Raw genomic sequence first — 20,758 nt, forward strand, 5'->3', positions numbered from 1 at the left:
ATACAGACACAGCCATCCAGGTGAGAAGTCAGGATGGGATGGGCGAAGGTAGTGAGGGTGAAGGGGAGGGAATGGGCCTGGGAGGTGTCCAGGCAGAATGCTGGGAAGTTGGGGCGAGGAAGGACAAATGCCCAGTTCCAGCTCTGGTGTGGCAGGTCTGGGTGGATGTGGAGCAGCTGCCTATGTACCTCTGAAGAACCCTCACAGGAGGCAGGTGAGTAATGTGTCTGGTATTTGGAAGAGGGGCTGGGGCTGGAAACAGAGACTTGGGAGTAAAGACAGCGGTGGCAATTGAAACCATGGAATGTGATAAAATGACAGGGAGAGTACAAAGAAGGAAATGGGTGAAGGACGAACCACAGAGATCTGAGGTATATGGACATAATTCTAGTACGTCAGAGCCTCAAGAGAAAACAGTCCTTGCGACACAGGAAAGGAGGCGTGTCTAACCCTCCTCTAACCCTCCGTGCTGAGACTGATGGTCATGGTCAGGATTCTGTGGCTCACAGCAGGCAGAGCTTGTGAGCAATGCCCCTTCCAGAAGGCTGCCTGATCAGGGTCTGCCCTGGTGTGGTTATACCCGCACTGGGAATTTCCTTCAAGTTTCAAGTTTGAGGAGAAAGCATGCTATGCTCACTATGTCAATGTCACCACAACTCCAGAGGCCCCCACAGTGCTGGAAGCTTTTGATTCTTAGTCTGAGGAGGAGAGAAACAGAACACTAGACTTCAGGACACAGTGAGCGCTCAAACAAAATCTGTTGGATGAATAAAAGACAACTGGACTAAGACAGGAGAATCAGTGATTCTTTCTGGGTCTAATCTGTGTGCAAGGAATTGTATTCTCATTTAATTTAGCTTTTTGTTTAGTCAAGGGCAAAGAAGATCTTAGTTAAGAGACACTTCTGCCTATAGAAGTGATATCTGGTTAAAACAATATCACTCTTAGGAATCAGATGTGGAGGACGGTTAACTGTATAGGGAAAATAACTGAGTGAATATGCAGAAAAAATGTATAGAATCCTTAAGTCAGTAACTATGTTACAGAGTAATATTCATAATTACAATGAATTGATCACATAAGTTAACTTGGAATAAACTAGGTCAAAGGGAGAGGGTGGTAAACCCTTTCAGAACATTACACCAGGAACAAAAGAATAAATATACACGGCTTAATACAAGCATCAGTGATGTCTAATGAGGGCAGCAGTCATCCAATAAATTAAAAAAAAAAATTACTCTGAGAGCAGACATAATCAACTAATTGAGCACTGAAGAACATTAATAGGCAAATTATTAACATTAATATAGAAAAGATACATAAAAATTGGATAAAGAAGAGAGAAATAAGCAGATATAGAGGGCTACACATTAAGTGAAGACCCAGATCCAGGTACCTGCTTTAAGATCACGCGTGCAATGTTCAGATGCTCTCAGGAAGTGACACTGTACGAAAAGGTGCTCAAGGAAGATGTCTTCCTCATACCAAGAAGGCAGTGTCGTCTATGTTTGATGCTTCATTTGGAATGACTTTTCTTCTTCCAATGATATTCCCATAACCTTAGTTTGATTTGTTCTCTCTAATCCAACATATTCAACCTAACACTAAGGCCAGCTAATTCTGTTTATCAACATACCTCAAAGCCAGTCCCCTTCTCCCTGTGCTGTCACATTGCTCTAGCCAAGCCTCTGGCATGATCTGAGTAAACTCAACTAGGGCAACAGCCTTCTGACTGGCCTCCATGTCCTCAGCATCTTTTCTATACGGGGTGAGCTAGCTAAAGGAGTGTCTGCAATCTGCTGAAAACATCTGAATGGCTTTTCAATGCCAAGGACCACATTCTAGCATCTTATCTTAGCACAGCATATGAAGCTGTCTGTGATTAGCAGTCCCACCTGTCTCCACCCTCATCTCCCACTACATGCCATCAGCAAAACCAGAGTGTCAGCAAAACCAGAGTTCCTGACAGCCAACACCAACTACGCTGCGTTTCTCATCTGCTTCTGCCTCCCTTCCCCAGCGAGTCCCTACTAGCCCTTTATAGCTCAGGTCAGCCACCACTGCTTTCTTCAGCTCCGATCCCCTTTTGGGTTAGGCTGCTGTCTCTCCTATCTGCTTCCACAATATTCTGTTCATTTCGCTATTGGTATTTTGTCAACATGCTGTTGTAGAAATTTCAGGGAATCTATCAGTCCATGTCCTGAACTACAGGTGCCTCTTGGGCAAAGGTTATGTTTTGTTTATCTTCACATCCTCAGCAAGGAACAATGAGTCTGGCACAAAGCAGGTACCCAATAAATGTTTGCTGAATGAAACATCAAACAAGCATCATATCAAAGCTACATACTACAGTGATAGAGTTCTTTGGATGACTAATAAATACCTGGTTGAGAATATGGTTCAACAAGTTTAACTGAGTTGGCAAAGTGACAGTTAGTTATGAGAAATTTCAAAGATTTGGCAGCTGGACTACCAGTGTAAGAGACAACTATGTAGTAATTAATTCATCTGTATCTGCTGAAATACAGAAATGATTTTGAAGCACTTACTAGAATACCAAATATTCTGTTAGAAAGTTCTGCAACTGTAGTAGTCTCACTTTACAGATGACACACAGGGAGTATATGATTTATACCAAAGTCACAGAATAAAAAAGTTAGTTGGCCTAAAATTTGAGCCAAGGTTTCTTAAAGGCCAGAAATCTTTCTAAGTCAAGACTGCCTCACTCATGATACTCATCCGTTATAGTGAAAACAACATGTAAGTCAAAGTAGTTCAGGAGTCACAATTTTGGGGAAAGATGGGGTGAAAAGAAAATTAGGGGAAACTTCTAGAAGGCAGTCACTGCGATTTTTTTTTTTTAATCACGAAAGATCATTTCTACGAGCTGTGTTTTAACCTCAAAATGCCTGAGTTAAGAGAACTATTAATACAATCAAACAGAATTCCAATGAGAACCTATGAAACCACACAGATGATTAAGATATCACAGTGATACATTATGTCATAACCTTGGCAACTTGCATTCCTCTCACAGATCCAAACAACAGCAAGGAGGACCCGCCTTAACTGAGCTGAACTTTGCTAAATCTAGAAACTCTCAGCTTGGCTCATGTAACTTACCTAGTTTTATTACTTCATTTGGTTTCTGAAGGTCAGAACTTTCCTAAATTGGCTAGGTACCAGTTGATTGGGGAAATACTAAGACAAATGAAATCTATGATCTGATGAGGTGGGATTCAGTGTGAAGAAAGGGGTATACAGGGGCAGTAATATGATATGAAGTGCCTTTCACCCTCAGCAAAGTCTGCATATGACTCTTGACATGAGTCATTAAGAGGTAATTTTCTATTAGGCTCATGATAGCCATCTTCAAAGAGAATGTTTTGTAATTATACTTTGCATACAAAAGAGTATCATCCTACTGCAACAAAGAATAATTTAGAGATACTTTCAGAAAATTCTATTTACTTATAATCGTACTTTCTGGCCTAACTTTACTCCTCATTTTCTTATATTCCCTTTTATTTTCTCTTTGCTTTGATTCCCTCATTATTTTTTAATTATAACAATTATTTTATTTTATTATATTTTACTATATGTATTTTTGTAAGTTTTAAAAATGCTTTAAAGGCCAAGGCAGAGTATAAATAGAATAAGTGCAATTTAGAAACTCTTGTAAACTACAGTTAATAAATCAGCAATGACACAGAGATCTAATAACTTTTTGACACTTCGCTTTAATATCTAGAGTAAAAAAGAATGTTATTTTTCACCCCAAAACCTTGGCTGGTGAATATAATTTTCTCAATATAAACATCTTAAATGTTTTCTACTCTAAGTTAACCGTACTGTTTTTATTTTTTGAAACCATTATCATTAAACCTGGCAGAACTTAGCAACGTAAGAGAAAAAAAATTTTTTTGGAAACTCCAGCATATTTAACAATAATGAATAATCTTTCAAAAGTCTAAGAAACTGTTTTTAGGCACAAATGAATTACCTCTAGTTGCCTGTGGTGCATTGTTGAAGAGGTCAGGTAACAATAGTTCTTTGTAATATAGTGCCACAGGCTCTATATGAAATCCAGTCACACAAATTCAGAACAAATGTAAGAACTGATTTGGAAACAACTGAGAAAATTTGACAAAGCAGTCTTTTTCTCTTTCAATTTTCCCTTCCTTTACTATGTTCTTACGTATGGTATAATTAAAGAGTTAAAGCAATTTTTACCGATATGTATGATGTGTTCAACATTTCACAGTGAGCAAAACCCTTATTTGGCTGCTGAAAATAGAATACAATGTTATTTTAAAAATATTTCTGTAATATAATATGTGACAGCCAAAACATTACGCAAGGTGTCTTCTCAGCCCCACTACATTCTGCAGATCTCCACTGTTTGGGCACTATTTCAATTTGCATGCTTCCTCTGTGAGTTTCTTGAGCTGTCCTTATATGCACATTTCATATGCCCAACCATACTACAATCTTGTAGCAGCAGGGCCATCTTGTGTTTGTATTCTACCTATTCCTAGGTTCTAGTGTGGTAATACACACACACACACACACACACACACACACACACACACACACACAGTGAATGTTCAAGAAATATTAGGAAGAAATGGATTTGCTGATTTGTCTCAAAGAGGAAGAATATTTGGCATTAAGGCTTTCACTGTAGCCGCCCTGTTTTACAAAGTGAAAGGTGCTTGTGAATACTATTCAAATTAGGGTTGATATTGAATTAGTCTGTTCTCACTTGACTGGATAATTTATGAAGAAAAGAGGTTTGATTGGCTCACGGTTCTGCAGACTGTACAGGAATTGTGATGCTGGCATCTGCTCAGGTTTGGGGAGGCCTCAGGAAGCTTACAATCAAGGCAGAAGGTGAAGGGGGAACAGGCACATCACATGCCAGAGCAGGAGCAAGCAAGCGAGGAAGAAGATGCCACACACTTTAAAACAACTGGATCTCATGAGAACTCACTCATTATTGTGAAGACAGTACCAAGGGGAACGGTGCTAAACTATTCATGAGAAATCTGCCCCCATGATCCAACTACTTTCCACCAGGCCCCACCTCCAAAACTGGGGATTACATTTTGGCATGAGATTTGGGTGGAAACAACATCCAAACTGTATCATTACTATTCATGCTAGCTTTCTTGATCAATCAGTGACACATAGGGTGGAAGAGGCAGTCACTGTTAAAAGATTCACAACAAGGAAAACATGCGAAAGAAATCCTTTGATGAGTGAGAGGGCTGCCTGGTTCCCATTCCAGGAGCTCATGGTTCTAATTCCTCAGCTTGCCAATAAATCTGGATTGCAACTGGTAATATATTAGAGTTCCAGTGGCTCAAAAAGAAAACAAGACTCCTAAACATGAATCATTATTTAGTTCCTTCATTAAGACTGCAATCACAGATATCAATAATGTTTCATTCAGTTGTGTAGTACATAGTAATCGAGATCTGACGTTGATCAGTACTTAGGAATCATACCACTCATGAAACTAGGGAGCCTGTTTAACCATTTCACCTGTAAGGAGGAACTGTGAAAATAAATTTCCTCGGGTTGATGTTTCTATAGATTTTGCAGGCTTAGTCACAGGATGCACGGGTGCAGGAAGTTTCTTCTGAAAAGGACGGGGTTGTGGAAGCAGCAGCCCATGGGGAGTGAGGCGGCCTTCTAATCCCATTGTGCCCTTGACCAACTGTGAGGCCAATCAAGTTGCCTCCCCTTTCTATCCCTCACTCTGCTTTGAGACCTATTTTGTTACTTACTGGGGATTTTACCTAGCACTTAACATCATGGCATTTAGCTCAGTCCACGCTTCAGCCACAGTTACCCACATCTGGTTCTGATACACACTTTGCATTTTGCTTTTCACATGCCTTACTGTCTTTGCCTGGAATGCTCCTCCATCGCATGTCCACCTCTGTGGCTGACACAGACTGTTGCCTGACCAGTAGTTCTTCCCACCATTTTCTCTCTGCTGTCTTTTCACTAGAGAAGCTAGAATAGCTGTATCCTAATTTTCCAGCCTGTCGTTTACCTAGTGATATAAAATGTAATGATTAAGTTTTGGTCAATGAGACAAAAGCAGAGTCCTCCTGGAAAGCTTTACCCTTTCCCGGCTGTGACTGCCCTTCTTCTTCCTGACTAAACAGGATATATCTGGAGCTTCAAAAGCTGTTTGCAACCATCGGGCGTCAGCCTGAGAGGAACACTGAGACTCACGCACACCTCACGTTTTCTGGCTGCTAAATAAGCTCTGGCAGCTACATACCTCTAGACTTTTTCTATGTGAGAAGAATAAGCCCCCAATTTACTTAAGCCCGTGTAAGGGCTTCCTGTGACTTCTGGTCAAAAGCATTCCTAATTTTAAGTTGGCACTTAGGAGACCAGCTCCTGTCTATGGCCTTTCGTTTGTACTTCATTGATAAACTTCTTTGGGAGCTTGTAATTTTTTACCCTTAATAGGGGGCTCGTTTTGATCTGCAGCTCTTTGCACAATGCTTAGTGTATAACACATTAATAAAAACTCAAATATCTGATGAAGAATTAGGGAGTTCTGACACTACATCTGATATGCATTTGGGCATCACTTTAGCCTTTTCTCAAGTTTTACAATAACATATTTCTTAATTTGTAAGAGGGATACCTCTGAATACAATTTTCCATTGCATTTCAACAATGAATATTTATTAGGTTGGTGCAAAAGGAACTGCGGTTTTTGCATTGTTGGAATTTGCTGTTTGACACTGGAATACATTCTTGAATAAATGTGGTTATATTATACATCATTTTAATGGGCAATTCTCAGTTTATTTTTTTTTTTTGCTAATGACTTGCTGTTTATGTTTATTTTAGACTATGGAAATTATGTCAGACAAAAAGCACATTTGAGCAATTTTCTTATTTGAGCTTCAAAATGGGTCAAAAAGCAGCGGAGACAACTTGTGACAATGCATTTGGCCTAGAAACTGCTAACGAACATACAGTGCTGTGGTGGTTCAAGGAGTTCTGCAAAGGAGACGAGAGCCTCGAAAATGAGGAGCCTCCAATCCCTGGCCATTGGAAGTCATCACCGACCAATTGAGAACAATCACGGAAACTCATCCCCTTACAGCTACCCAAGAAGTTGCCACAGAACTCAATGTTGACCATTTGATGGTCACTCGATTTGAAGCAAATTGCAAATCGGTAAGTGGGTGCCTCATGACTGAGCAAAAAAAGAAAAAAATTTGTCATTATGAAGTGTTGTCTTCTCTTATTCCATGCAACAGTGAACCATTTCTTGATCAGATTGTGATGTGTGATGAAAAGTGGATTTTATATGACAACGGGCAATGACCAGCTTAGTGGCTGGACCGAGAAGCTCCAAAGCACTTCCCAAAGCCAAACTTGCACCGAAGAAAGATCATGCTGACTGTCTGGTGGTCTGCTCCACTACAGCTTTCTGAATCCCTACAAAACCGTTTCATCTGAGAAATATGCTCAGTAAATCCAGGAGACGCACTGAGAACGGCAATGCCTGCAGCCGGCACTGGTCAACAGAAATGGCCCAACTGTCTCCATAATGACCCTTGACTGCTGGTCGCAACACCAATGCTTCACAAGTTGAACAAACTGGCCTCATCCACCACATTAATCTGACTTCTCGCTAACCGACTTCCACTTCTTCAAGCATCTCGACAACTTTTTGCAGGGAAAATGCTTCCTTGACTAGCAGGATGAAGAAAATGCTTTCCAAGGGTTTGTAGAATCCCGAAGCATGGATTTTTACACCACAGCAAGAAACTTATTTCTTGTTGGCAAAAACGTGTTGATTATGATATTTCCTGTTTTGATTAATAAAGATACAGTTAAGCTTAGTTATAATAATTTTAAATTTATGGTCAAAAACCGGAATTACTTTTGCACCAACCTGCTACATAGGTACTGTGCTAAGCACTAGGAATAGAGATAAGACAGAATTTCTGCTAACTGTGTATGTGTGATATGTGCCCTAATAAAGGTAAGAACAGGTGCTTCCTCAACATCTGCTTATCTCTTGCTTTACCCAGAAACTGGCTGTCAGGCTTGGCACATAAACTCAACTTTCCACCCTCTCATACTCCACCTTACCCTCTTCTCCTTCATTCCACTCCTGTAAAACGAAACACCATTCCAGCTGCGCTCTCAGGCACCACTTTTCACCTCTCATGGGTCCTGCTCTAGCGTCATCTACTTTCCTGTTTTATTAACCAAAATTCCAGTGGGAGGTGGAGGGGGTATCTATACTCGTGGGAGCAATTTACTCACTTCTGATTCAACTCTAAACCCCCACAATCTGGGTTCTGCCATAACCACTTGACTAACAATGCTGCTCTGGTAATGGTACCAGAGGTCTCCACACTGCCCTCTTTATGAACTGGATATTGCTTAGACAAGCTACACTGCTGGCCACAGCTACCTTCCCCAAACATATGACTATCTTGACTTCTGCATCACTACTCTTTACTTGGTCTCCTCCCATTTCTTAAACCCTGCAGTAGTTAGCCAAGAGACCAGGCGGGGGTCTCTGAGACCTTTCACGGATCCACCAGGAAAACTATTTTCATAGTTATCAGGAAGACATTGCATTCTCTTATGAGCATACAGGGGAAGTTATTAGATACTAAGCGACACGTGATATAGCAACAAATTGTAGTTAGCAACAAATATAAGCACCCAGTTGTCTTCTATTAAGCCAAACATGAAAGAGACGTACACAAGTGTCAAACTATCAATCTGCTAATTTAGGGGGAGGAAAAATGGTTATTCTTCATAAAAGTATTACTTAAGATAATGGATTTAGTCATTTTAAAATAGGTGTTTTTAAAAGCTTTTTTTTTTTTTTTCCTCTAATGTGATAAACGTGTCCCACATACACAAAAGCTTTTTGGGGTCCTCAAAAAGGCCTAATACCAGCTAAGTTGAAGAACCACATTCTTAAACTTTGTCTTCTTGGCTCTTCTTCAGCCAGCTCCTTCAATTTTGATGTTCCCTAGAATAGCATCTGTAGCTCACTAATTTTCTCACCTTAAACTAGGATTTCTCAATCTTGGCATGACCCAACCCTTTGGGCCAGCTAATTCTTTGTCAGTGGGGGCTGTCCCCCGTGCATCCCTGGCCTCAGACGCCGTCCCCCGTGCATCCCTGGCCTCAGACACCGTCCCCCGTGCATCCCTGGCCTCAGACGCCTAGCACCCCCTTTCCAAGTTGTGGCAACCAAAAATGTCTTCAGATACTGTCAAATAAAATCACCCCAGGATGAGAACTACTAACCTAAATAGTATTCCTAGATAATTCATCTAATATCTAGGTTTTAATGTGACTTACGGTGATAATTCCACTTATCAAGTACCTATTCTGCACCAGGGACTATCCTAAGTACTCGATGTGCATTAACTCACAACGGTGGTGCTGACTACAGCCCCCATTAACAAAGAATTAGCAGGCCCAAAAGGTTGGTCATGCCAAGATTGAGAAATCCTAGTTTAAGGTGAGAAAATTAGTGGTTACGGATGCTATTCTAGGGAACATCAAAATTGAAGGAGTTGGCTGAAGAAGAGCCAAGAAGACAAAGTTTAAGAATGTGGTTCTTGGCCAGGCGCGGCGGCTCACATCTGTAATCCTAGCACTTTGGGAGGCTGACGTGGGCAGATCACCTGAGGTCAGGAGTTGAAGACCAACTTGGCCAACATGTTGAAACCCCGTCTCTACTAAAAATACAAAAATTAGCTGGGTGTGGTGGCGGGTGCCTGTAATCCCAGCTACTCGGGAGGCTGAGGCAGGAGAATCGCTTGAACCCGGGAAGTGGAGGTTGCAGTGAGCCAAGATCGCACCATTGCACTCCAGCCTGGGCAACAGGGGCAAGATTTCAACTGGAAAAAAAAAATGTGGTTCTTAAACTTACTGGTTTCAGGACCTTTTTACACTGTGTGAGATGGATCAATTATGACTCTCATTTTATGAAGAAACTACAGAACAGAGAGTGATGTGACTTGCTCGGGGTCACACAGAGCTGCTGTTGCTGACTACTGCGGTGCTGACCACTCCTCTGAGCCTCAGAGCCCTGTGATTAACCACCTCTGCTGGGCATCCTAGGGGAAATTTACACCCAGGATACCCTAAAAATGAACTAAAAAACCCTTTCTCCACAAGACCTAGTTCTGCATTACCTAAGTTAGTTAAATGTGCAAGTTTAAATTCACCCTCTCTGTGCTTTAGCTTCACCAGAAACCTGGATGCCATTCTTAACTCTGCTTGGATTCTCTTCTTCCTTAGTCCTCAATCCAATCATTCGAGTTCTAACAATTTTCCCTTGTAATGATTTCTCAAATACAACATTTTTCTCTATCTTCCACTATTCCGGTCCTTACTAGTGTCCTAATCTCTACTCTGCACTGCTGTAATCAACTCCCATTTGATGTCCTTGGCCCCTCAAAATCATCTTCTACAATGCTGCCAGAGTGATCTATCAAAAAATGCAAACCTGGTCACGTCATGTTAGTGGCTGCCTGTGAGCTAAGGGTTAAATCCAGGGTCCTCAGCATAGCCCCCAGACCCTCAAATCAGTGGCCCTCTCCAACCTCAGTGCCTTCCTGTCACCCCCTGTATACTTCTCTCTCTGGCAGTGCTGTGCTGTTTGCCTGCCTGAGCACAACACGCTGCTTCATGCCTTTGATTCAACGTCACCCCTTGGGAGGCCTTCTAGATTCTACACCCTGTGCATCCTTCTGTCACAGCACTTAACCCAGTCTGTGATAACTATCTCTGTACCTGTGTCCCACATAGGCCTGTAAAGTCATTGATAACAGGTGCCTAGCTTAGCTCAAAAATCTCAACTTTCTCTCTCCAGAGCCTGGTATAGCAGGGGTCCCCAACCCTGGGGCCATAGACCTGTCAGTACTGGTCTGTAGCCTGTTAGGAACCAGGCCACACAGCAATTGAGTGGTAGGTAAGTGTGCATCATGGCCTGAGCTCCATCTCCTGTCAGATCAGCTGCGGCATTAGATTCTCGTAGGTGCACCTATTGTGAACTGTGCATGCAAGTGACGTAGGTTGCATGCTCCTTGTGAGAATCTAATGTCTGATGATCTGAGGGGGAACAGTTTCATCCTGAAACCCTCCCTTGACCCGGTCCATGGAAAAGTCATCTTCCATGAAATTGGTTTCTGGTGCCAAGAAGGTTGGGGACTGCTATGGTATAGCACTGGGCAAAGTATGCTTCTACAAAATGGCACACAGCAATGAGGCCTATTTGGGTGGCGGGAGGGATGGGAGTGGAGGCTGTGGGATGAAGAGAGTTGGGAAAACTTTTGTTCAGAGAAGGTCACAATTGAGCTGAATCTTGAAGGAAGAGGAGGCACTCTAGACAGGGTAAAGGTCCCGCTGGATAGAACAGTACTTGCAAAGGCCTAGAGGCCCAAGAGGACGTGGCACATTTAGGAAACTGCAACAGATGATGACAGAGGACAGGATGCACATGTGGGACTTGGGCTGAGACTGGAGGAGCAGACAGGGCTCCTGCTATCAAAAAGTGGCCTATATTATAGGTCTTGCAAGAGAGTTCCAAAGTATTTATTTCACTACTCCAATTACTTTAGGCACCACAATCCGCAGGTCATTAAAAAATGCTTACTAGTCTACTTTTGATTACTTATTCAGCACTACCTGTGTTAGTTTTGATAGGTAACTTAACCTCCCTGTGCCTCAGCTGCCTTACAGGGTAATAAAAATAGTACATACCTCACAAGATTATTGTCAAAACAAATGTGTTAATAGACGTGAAGAACATAAGATAGCAGTGGTACACAGAATTGATAGTGGATGTTGTGTTGCCATTGATTTGCCATTAGTGACAAACAGCTGCTGAGATTAGAAAGGACGAAGGGACTGTTCTTGAAATTCACAAGACACAGCCTTAATGTAAAAGAAAGGCATATTTTATAACAGGTAAGTTTATCTAGGGAGGTAATAGTAGCAGGTATTTAGGTTTTTAGGTCCATGATCTCAGGCAACAGTATAAAATGATTACCAGACTCCTTTGGATAATATATTTATATTTGGATAATAAATTTAGCTTAAAAGTATATGCTTATAAAGTGTAATTTGACCAATTATTTTCTGAACGCATATGATCTTACAGTTGCCCATACTGAAACCCATTTTCAATTTGCTGCCTTTCAGGTACAGCCTTGAATGATTTTCCTAAAGTCTGAATGATTTTCCTCTTCAGTTGGCAATTACTCATTTGAAAACACTTGGGCCTCATTTGCTCATAAATCATTTCCAAACAGAATTTCAGAAACGGAAGGGTCCTTAGAGATTGTCTAGTCCAACAGTCTATTTCATAAACAAGAAAACTGAAACACGGAGATTGAATAACTTGTCCAAGTTATAGTCTTCGAGGGCTCCACCTTGACTTTCCTACATGGTCTCACGTAAGACTCTCCCTGCCAGTGTGAACTGCCTACTGATTCCAAGTCCTTGTGTATCCTCAGTGAGCTTTATGACAAACTATCTCACTCCAGACTATGGTGAAATCAAATGCTTTCTATTTATTTAACTTGCATATTTCATGTGTTTCCTCAACAGACTTGGTTAAGTACTTGATGCTAGATGTTTGGTTAATTCTTGCTAAAGTTCCACCAGTATGCCTATTATTACACTCTTTATCCTCCAGAGTCAAAGTCATTAAGTAAAATCATTCTCTCCCATGAAATTTAACCACTTAACTGGGTGGATACAACCTCAGTGGCATGACACAGATGCTGTTTTCAAATTTGCAGGGTGAGTACATTTTCTAGGCAGGTTTCTAAAAATTTGAGAATCATTGCTTAAGAGGCTTAGTGTTCCTGTCCTCCGACCGAAGTTGTACTGGGCAGACCCATCTCAGGGCCTGCCAGCTCACACACCTGGTGGAGCGCGGCCTACCTAACCAGGTGTGTTCCAAGGGTAGGCTCTGCTCTTATGACATCCAATCCACAGTCTGGCCAGTCACCTAAGGGGGCCTTGGGGTAAAGAGATGAGTTGATCCAATCAGATTCTTTCTCATGGGAATATGGCTCAAACTCGGAGAGGAGCAGGTAGTTAGTAAAAACAAAACAAAACAAAAAACAAACCTAAAAAAAATGCAGAGAGAATCCATAAGAAAATGATGGGTCACAACCAGCAACACTGTGAAAGCAGAGGTTCTGAATTACAAAAAACATACAAAGAGTAACAATAAAAGACTCATAGGCAAATAGGGAAGTGGGGAGGCGTGGGAAAAAGTGAATGTGTTATATTAACGATGTAAGAGTTTAGGCCCTCAGTATTCTGCTGTCAAGGTCCAGGAAACGGGATCTCTGTCTGGTGAGCCAGGATAAACTGTTTCAGCTCTAAAGCTTGAGACGCTTTTTCCTTTACCGCTACACGTTTCCACCGTACCCTAAATAGAATGGATTTGATTCTTGCAACCAAAAGAACTCATTCGACACCCAGGAAATTTTAGGGAGGTGCTAGAGTGTGCCTTCAGCTTTGTCGCTGTGTGCAACTCACTGGCCACTTCCACTCTCAACTCTTCCAGCTCAAGGGAAGTTTTACATATGCAACACATTGGCCTTAACTTCACCAATGGCTGATTTCCATCCTTTTCTTCTCTTCTGCAGAAACATAACACTAATCATGCTCCTAGAACAACTACCAAGATAGTCGTTAGGGGGAAAGCGTCACAGGACATGAACGTCTTCCCTGATAGAAACAAGGGCTCCTCCCCGAGGTCACAGAGGCCACACCTGTAGGTAGGACCACGCTTTTCGATGGCGGAGCCCGGTCCTTGCCTCGCGGACGCCGGCGCAGGACAGTGGCTCCCAGTTCCCGGGGACATTCCGCGGCAACCCACATCCCCGGTCCCCGGCCCCTGGCCCCAGGTCCCCGGTGCCCGCTGGGTCACCTGTAATTGTAGGAGCTGAAACGCTTGCTCTCTCTCAGCATCGCCCGGTACAGATCTAACACTTGTGCGCGACTGGAGGCTGCCATTTTGGAAAGAAAAAAAATTAACGGGTCCTCTTCGCCGAGGTCCCAAGTACGACCCAACCTCGGAACTCCAGCCTGTGCAGAAACCACGCACGAAATAAAATGCAGCGGCTCGACCTTGCCAGCGGGCTGGTCCTAAGCCTAAGCCGGCAGCCCTGTGGACCGCAGACCGCGCCGGGCGTCCCGCGCCACTTCGGGGGCGGGCGAAGGCAGGGCTCGGGGCAGCTAAAGGGGCGGTGCAGGGAGGGAGATGCCTCCGCCCCGCCCCGCTCCCGCCTCCGCCCCGCCCCGCTCCCGCCTCCGCCCCCGCCGGGAGGCTCGGGATCCAGCAGCCGCTCCACGCGGCCGGAGGGCGAGAAAATAAGAGGCCCGGCCGCCCGTGCATCCAGCCAAGCTCCTGGGGGACGGATATTGGAGGTCCGGGCATTCGAGGGACGTGCAGTTGCATCACGGAGAGCCTTTGCGAACCGTCTGGGGTTTTGGCGGAGACATTTGTGTTTCGGGGCGCAGCGCCCCTTTGTACCTTTAGAAGGCCGCGTTGCCCGGGTTACCGAAGGCCGCCGCGTCGACGCCCCGCCCCTGACAGCCGATGCCCCGCCCACGCTGGCGGCGGCCGCCCTCGGCTCTGCCTGAGAGACCTTGCGGGATTTCAAGGGTGACTTAACTTCGCCCGATCATGGTCGGCAGGGTGGGATTTATTGGCATTCCTTGGGCCGGGGGATGCGACGTCTGGGTGTGGAGGTGATGAGACAGGGGTTCCGTGGCACTCCGGCTCTGCTCAGGGCGACCTGCTTAGGGGCCTCCGGGGCAAGGCCCGCTTTCTGTCAAAATGGCAGCGCCCAGCGTGCACGGGTATCTCTGAAGTTGGGGTTTAAGATTCTTGCCCGTGAGAGCCAACGAGCCTGCCGTGCTTCTGATTTTGAAATACCTGGGTCTGGGTTTCCCAGGCGAGCGGTGGGTGAGTGCCGACCTCGTTGCAGCCTGGGGTAGGACGTGGGCGGTTCGTGTGGTTAGGGGGTTACATTGGCCATGGATTTTTTCCTCTTTCCGGATGTGTTTTTGCTTTTGAGTGAAGAGTCCCCGTGGTTTTGTAGTCTAATAAATGCGTAAAATGCAGCTTGGGCTGTGGACTTTGGAGAATAATTTGAGCCCGTTAGGGCTTTAGGCGTTCTCCAAGAAGCGGAGCAAGTTTTCAACCATGGCTTTCTTCAGAAGACTTCAACTTTTTTGAATCATTTTATTAAAGTGGTGGATAAAGTTGCTTTTTCTGATCTTTGAGCATGGGACTGGACGCTGGAAGCTTCAGCCAGTTCTAGTTACTGTGTTTGCAAAGCACTTTTCTTGTTTTTGGAATCTTGCTTTATGTAATCAACCTTAGGAAGAACCCCACCTTTCCGCACTCGAACACAGCGAGGAGTACCTTATGCGTAAAAACAAAACAACTTTGCATTAAAATCCATCTTTCTCCCAACCGCTTGGTCACGGTTGTGTACTCATCTGCTTTAGTGTATTTGGTTTTAAAATGATAAACTTGTTGTATATCTAAGCAACTTTATATTTTCAGGAATTTTTTTTCCCTTTTATTTATTTATTTATTTATTTTTTTGAGATGGAGTCACTCTCCGTCGCCCAGGCTGGAGTGCAGTGGCAGGATCTCGGACTCACTGCAACCTCCGCGTCCCGGGTTCAAGCTATTCTCCTGCCTCAGCCTCCCGAATAGCTGGGATTACAGGCGCGCGCTACCTTGCCGAGCTAATTTCTGTATTTTTAGTAGATACGGGGTTTCACCATGTTGGTCAGGCTGGTCTCGAACTCCTGACCTTGTGATTCGCCTGCCTCAACCTCCCAAAGTGCTGGGATTACAGGTGTGAGCCACCACGCCTAGCCTCTATTTTCAGGAACTTTAAAGGCAGGAAACACTTCTCTGACCTTACCATTCTTTAGTGTACTTGCAACCTGGTGTCCTTGCATCCAGATATTCTTATTAATCCTGATGCAGTGACATTTTTTAAAAGGCACTGAAGAGAAAATACTTTCATTAAGATACCTTTAAGTCTCCTCCCTGACTTCTTGACAATCTCATGTCTGTGATTTTGTTTTTGTTTTTTTGTTTTTTTTTCAACAGGATAGCAAAACTTCTGTTACTTCCTGGTTGGCCAGGTCGTTGAGCAAATCTACCCTCGGGTTTATTGAAAAGACTTTTTTGAGTTTTCCCTTTGGTATTTCTTAAAGGATCCAAGACCAAGGCAATTGCACATTGTTACAGAGTAAGATTCAGAGCTGATTTCTCTTGATACACTGTTGTGTGCTGGTGATATGAAATGATATGCGGCACCTTAAAGCTGCAACATTAATGCAAGTTGCTGATAGAGAATGCTATCAGAGTGAAAAGGAAAAACTTGAAGATTATTTTGGCTTGTTTAAAAATAGAAAGGATTATGTTATTTATATTTTGCTTTTGAGAGTAAAGTTGGAATAACTATATACAATTGTTTCTACCTAATTATCAAGGAATTTAATCATTAATGTATATGGTATATCTAAATGACTCAACTTTGTTGTAATCAAATAAAACTTTTCCAAATAAATATGTATAGTTTAAATAGTTTGGGTAGCTTAGTCCTCCGTTAGTACGAGCAATGGTTGCAGTTAGGAAAGTGATAGCTTCCCGGTTAATTCTGAGCCAAATCTTCACAAAAATACCTCATTATTTTATTTAAAATGGTTTACCAATGTGTTGGACATCATTACCTGGAGAAACTAAAAGAAGATAATCATTCTGAAGCTACATCTCACTTTTGCACATCTTCACTGCAGAGATTACGTAAAACAAAACAAAACAAAACAAACTCTATTTGAGATTGTAAGTAGAATTGGGCCAGAAGCAGAAGAATGGACCTTACACATATGTCCTTTAATATGCATTCTATTCTGGGTTGAAATTTTTCTTAGCGAATATCTGTAAAGTAGGAGGTACCATTTAGGCATCAAAACATAAAAATTTCTTTAGTATTCGTTTATCGAAAGTTACTGACTACCTGTAGTTCTTTATGTAAGATCATTTATTACCTTCTATTAAAATTAGGGTTGTCAATGACCACTTAATGCTTTGTGAAGAGAAATTTCTCTAATCATAAACAGTGTAACAACAATTTTCTGTCCTTAAGCTTAAATATCAAAATGATGTATAAAGTAAAATTTGTATAGTAGTAGTAATTTATGGTATTATTTAGAAATTATTCAGCTGGGCATGGTGGCTCACACCTGTAATCCCAGCACTTTCGGAGGCTGAGGTAAATGGATTGCTTGAGCCCAGGAGTTTGAGACTAGCCTGGGCAACATGGCAAAACCCCATCTATACAAAAAATACATCATAGCAAAACCTCATCTCTACACAAAAAATACAAAAATTAGCTGGGTGTAGTGGCATGTGCCTGTAGTCCCAGCTACTTGGGAGGCTGAGGTGGGAGGATTGCTTTAGCCCTGGAGGTTGAGGCTGCATTGTGCCATGATCACACTACTGCACTGTAGCCTGGGCAATAGAGTGAGACCCTGTCTACCAAAAAAAAAAAAAAAAGAAAAAAGAAATTATTCTATTCTACACCACACATGAATCCAAGTATTATACATTGATCCTTCATTTTAATAGAACATGAAGGGGAAAGACCTTAGATACCAACTTATTCGTTTGTACAGATGAACAAACTGAAGCCTTTTTCCTCATTCATTCATTCCTTCAGCATTTATTGAACACTTCCTGAGTACTATAGGTTATGGTTTTTCTTTTCTTTTTTTTTTTTTTTTTTGAGACAGAGTGTCATCTTGTTGCTCAGCTAGAGTGCAATAGTGCAATCTTGCCCGGCAAATTTTTTGTATTTTCAGTAGAGATGGAGTTTCACCATGTTGTCCAGGCTTGTCTTGAACCCCTGACCTCAGGTGATCCACCTGCCTGGGCCTCCCAAAGTGTGGGGATTACAGGCGCAAGCCACCGCGCCCAGCCCATGAGTACCATATGTTATATAAGACGATATAGTTACAGTGATGAGAGCCTCCCCACCCCTAAGAAACTTGTACGTGACTAGATAAGCCAAACAATAATTTATTTTATAGAGACAGGGCCTCGCTCTGTTTACTAAGCTGGAGTGCAGTGGTGCGATCGTATCTCGTTGTAACTTCAAACTCCCGTGCTGAAGTGATTTTCCTGTCTCAGCCTCCTGAGTAGCTAGGCCTATAGGCTCATGCCACCATGCCTCACAAATTTTTAAGTTTTTTTTTTTTTTTTCTGGTAGAGATGAGATTTCACTATGATGTCCAGGGTGGTCTCAAACTCCTCAGTGCCTCTCCTGTCTTGGCCTCCCAAAGAGCTCAGATTATAGTTGTGAGTCATGGCACTTGGCCAGTAATTTATTTTTGACAGTTGCTGTGATATGAGTAATATTAGCAAACACTAAAGGAATACAGAAGAGGAATACTGAGCCAGGACTTTCACCTAAGGGAAGGCTTTCCATCGTAGAAGGTGTTTCCAGAATGAGAAGTAAGAGCCAGTTGAGGAATGTGGTTGAAGATTGCAGTGTATATTCCAAGCATGGAGGAAGAAGGGTGCTTGATCTATTTAGAGAACTCTAAGTGTTTTAGAATGGTAGGAGGTGGGAAGGGAGGGAGCACTGAAGTGTTTAGCCCTGTACTAGCTTTATTTTAGTGATGTTGTGTCTCTTTCTGGAATTAATTATTTTTTCTCTTATGCATTGGCTGAGTCATATAAGTAGCACGTAACAGCTGAGCTGTTGAAATGGAAGATTATTTATTTATTCGGGTACTGATAAATACTTTTGTTTCAAATCATGAATTTGAATCCTATATTCCAGGGGCACTGAAATGTTATTTATTTACCTGTGCATTCAGGAGATAGCTGGCAGCCTAGCAATTCAAGTTACTGTTCTTGTGATAACTTGAGGGCGATATATAAATCAAACACTGATCCTGTTTTCCAGAACTTTATAGTTTAAATGCATTTGTATATGATTAAAATGAGGTATTAGGTTGGTGCCAAAGTAGCTGTGGTTTTGACCATTACTTTTAATAGTAAAAACTGCAATAACTTTTCCACCATCCTGTACAAAGTGCTGCAAGGAAAGGGCTGGTGAAGTGTTGTGGGGTCTCAGTGCAAGGAGAGGTCACTTCCTTCCCTGATGCTTGGGCCACACCTCAGACCAACAGCATGGCTAAGGCCCAGGCTTCGGAGAATTTTGTTTAATTTTTTAAAAAATTCCCTCCATGACTGGGAATAGCCAGGGCTGAGAAACATTGACCTGAAGGAATTAGGGGGCTTCATGGAGGAGGTAGTGTTTGTGTTGGGCTTGAGAGGATTTAAGTTTTTCCTGGGCCTTGAAAGGAATGGAAGGATTTAAATGTGTGAGTGTGGTTGTAAGATGGCTACTGTAGCCCTTTACCTTGAAAGGATGAAGGAGAAACCCTGGTTGAGATCTAAGAAAAAACAATCATAACCTGCAGAAGGCTTTGGCCAGAGCTGTAGAGTGCATGAGGGTGAGAACAGGGAGATCCCGTGGAAAGTTAATACGTCGACTTTCCTATGTTTTACGCAGGAGATGAGCTGAATCCTGATAGGACTTGAGTTAATCTTTCCATGACCTGATGGAAGAGCTGTGATCTCCATTTAAGATAAGTGAAGCTGCCCAGGTGTGTTGGCTCACATCTGTAATCCCAGCACTGTGGAAGGCCAAGGCAGGAGGATCACTTGAGGTTGGGAGTTTGAGGCCAGCCTGGGAAACATAGCGAGACCCCATCTCAATAAAATAAAATAAAATAAAATAAAATAAAGAAAAAAAAAAATGAAGCTGAAGCTGAGAGTTTATTTAGCCAGGGTCAGACAACTGGAAAGTAGCTAGGGTGGGCCTTGCCCTGAGATGTGATCTGTCTAGCTATGATGCAACACTGCTTCACAGATAAAGCACCGGCTTCAGGAATTTGAAGTTTTTTGATTTTTCTTGGATAACATGGGTAAATTTTAGTCATATTTGAATTTTAATTTAGTTGGATTCTCACTTATTTGTAAAGCTAACCGGTTTGTATTGGAAATATTATAAATATTCTGGGAATCTCAAGTGTTGATTTTATACTAGCTTTTTAGTTATTTAAGATAAATTTACATTTTATTCTATTAACATTTCTTTGAAAAGACTTAGTGCTTTTTTAGGTTGTCTATTTATGTGTGTATGTGAGACATTTCCTCTTGGGGGATTTTCTGAGACTCGCATTTCTGTAGAAGCTCTTTTCAGATATACTTATGAAAATCTGTTCTCTGTTTTGAGAAATCTTGAAAGCTATGATATGTTGCAACTAGACACTCTAGCTTCATTGATTGGAGGCGAAGGGTTCCCATATTTGTGGGCAGTAACAATAAAATTGACAATTTATTTTGTGTAAAGTATATCAAATGTCAGTTATTTCTAGAGGTTTTCTTTTTTATTTAAAAAAAAAAAAACCACATTACTTCCTTTCATTGTAAAGGAAAGAAACCGTCTTTTCATACGACAAACCCCGACCAACATGAGAATTCTTTGACAGTGTGATTTGTTGTAATCAGTTACAGATAACTTTCATTCTTTCTTTCTTGATGCTTATGAGGGACCAGTATTTTAGGAATAATGCTTTCATATTGTCTGGATATTTTAGAATGATT

General features: G+C 42.3%; 2 protein-coding genes across 7 annotated transcripts in view; one reads left to right on the forward strand and one right to left on the reverse strand.

The window, feature by feature from the left end:
- The window catches only part of LYRM4 (LYR motif containing 4), a 216,047-nt gene extending 201,771 nt beyond the window's left edge, over positions 1-14,276 (reverse strand). For 3 of the 4 annotated variants that reach the window (XM_011984589.1, XM_011984588.1, XM_011984587.1), the window contains exon 1: positions 13,976-14,276. In XM_011984589.1, coding sequence (XP_011839979.1) covers positions 13,976-14,061 — 86 coding nt within the window. In that variant the 5' untranslated portion in view covers positions 14,062-14,276. The remainder of the gene's footprint in view (positions 1-13,975) is intronic. The other variant, XM_011984590.1, reaches the window with a different exon arrangement.
- A 95-nt stretch (positions 14,277-14,371) lies between these two features.
- Positions 14,372-20,758, forward strand: part of FARS2 (phenylalanyl-tRNA synthetase 2, mitochondrial) — a 547,898-nt gene continuing 541,511 nt past the window's right edge. For 2 of the 3 annotated variants that reach the window (XM_011984594.1, XM_011984591.1), the window contains exon 1: positions 14,404-15,016. The gene's annotated coding sequence lies outside the window, so the exon portion shown is untranslated. Of the gene's footprint in view, positions 15,017-20,758 lie in introns of all 3 variants that reach the window. The other variant, XM_011984592.1, reaches the window with a different exon arrangement.

The sequence above is a fragment of the Mandrillus leucophaeus genome, unplaced genomic scaffold (assembly GCF_000951045.1).
Source record: "Mandrillus leucophaeus isolate KB7577 unplaced genomic scaffold, Mleu.le_1.0 Scaffold27, whole genome shotgun sequence".
Lineage (NCBI taxonomy): Eukaryota > Metazoa > Chordata > Mammalia > Primates > Cercopithecidae > Mandrillus > Mandrillus leucophaeus.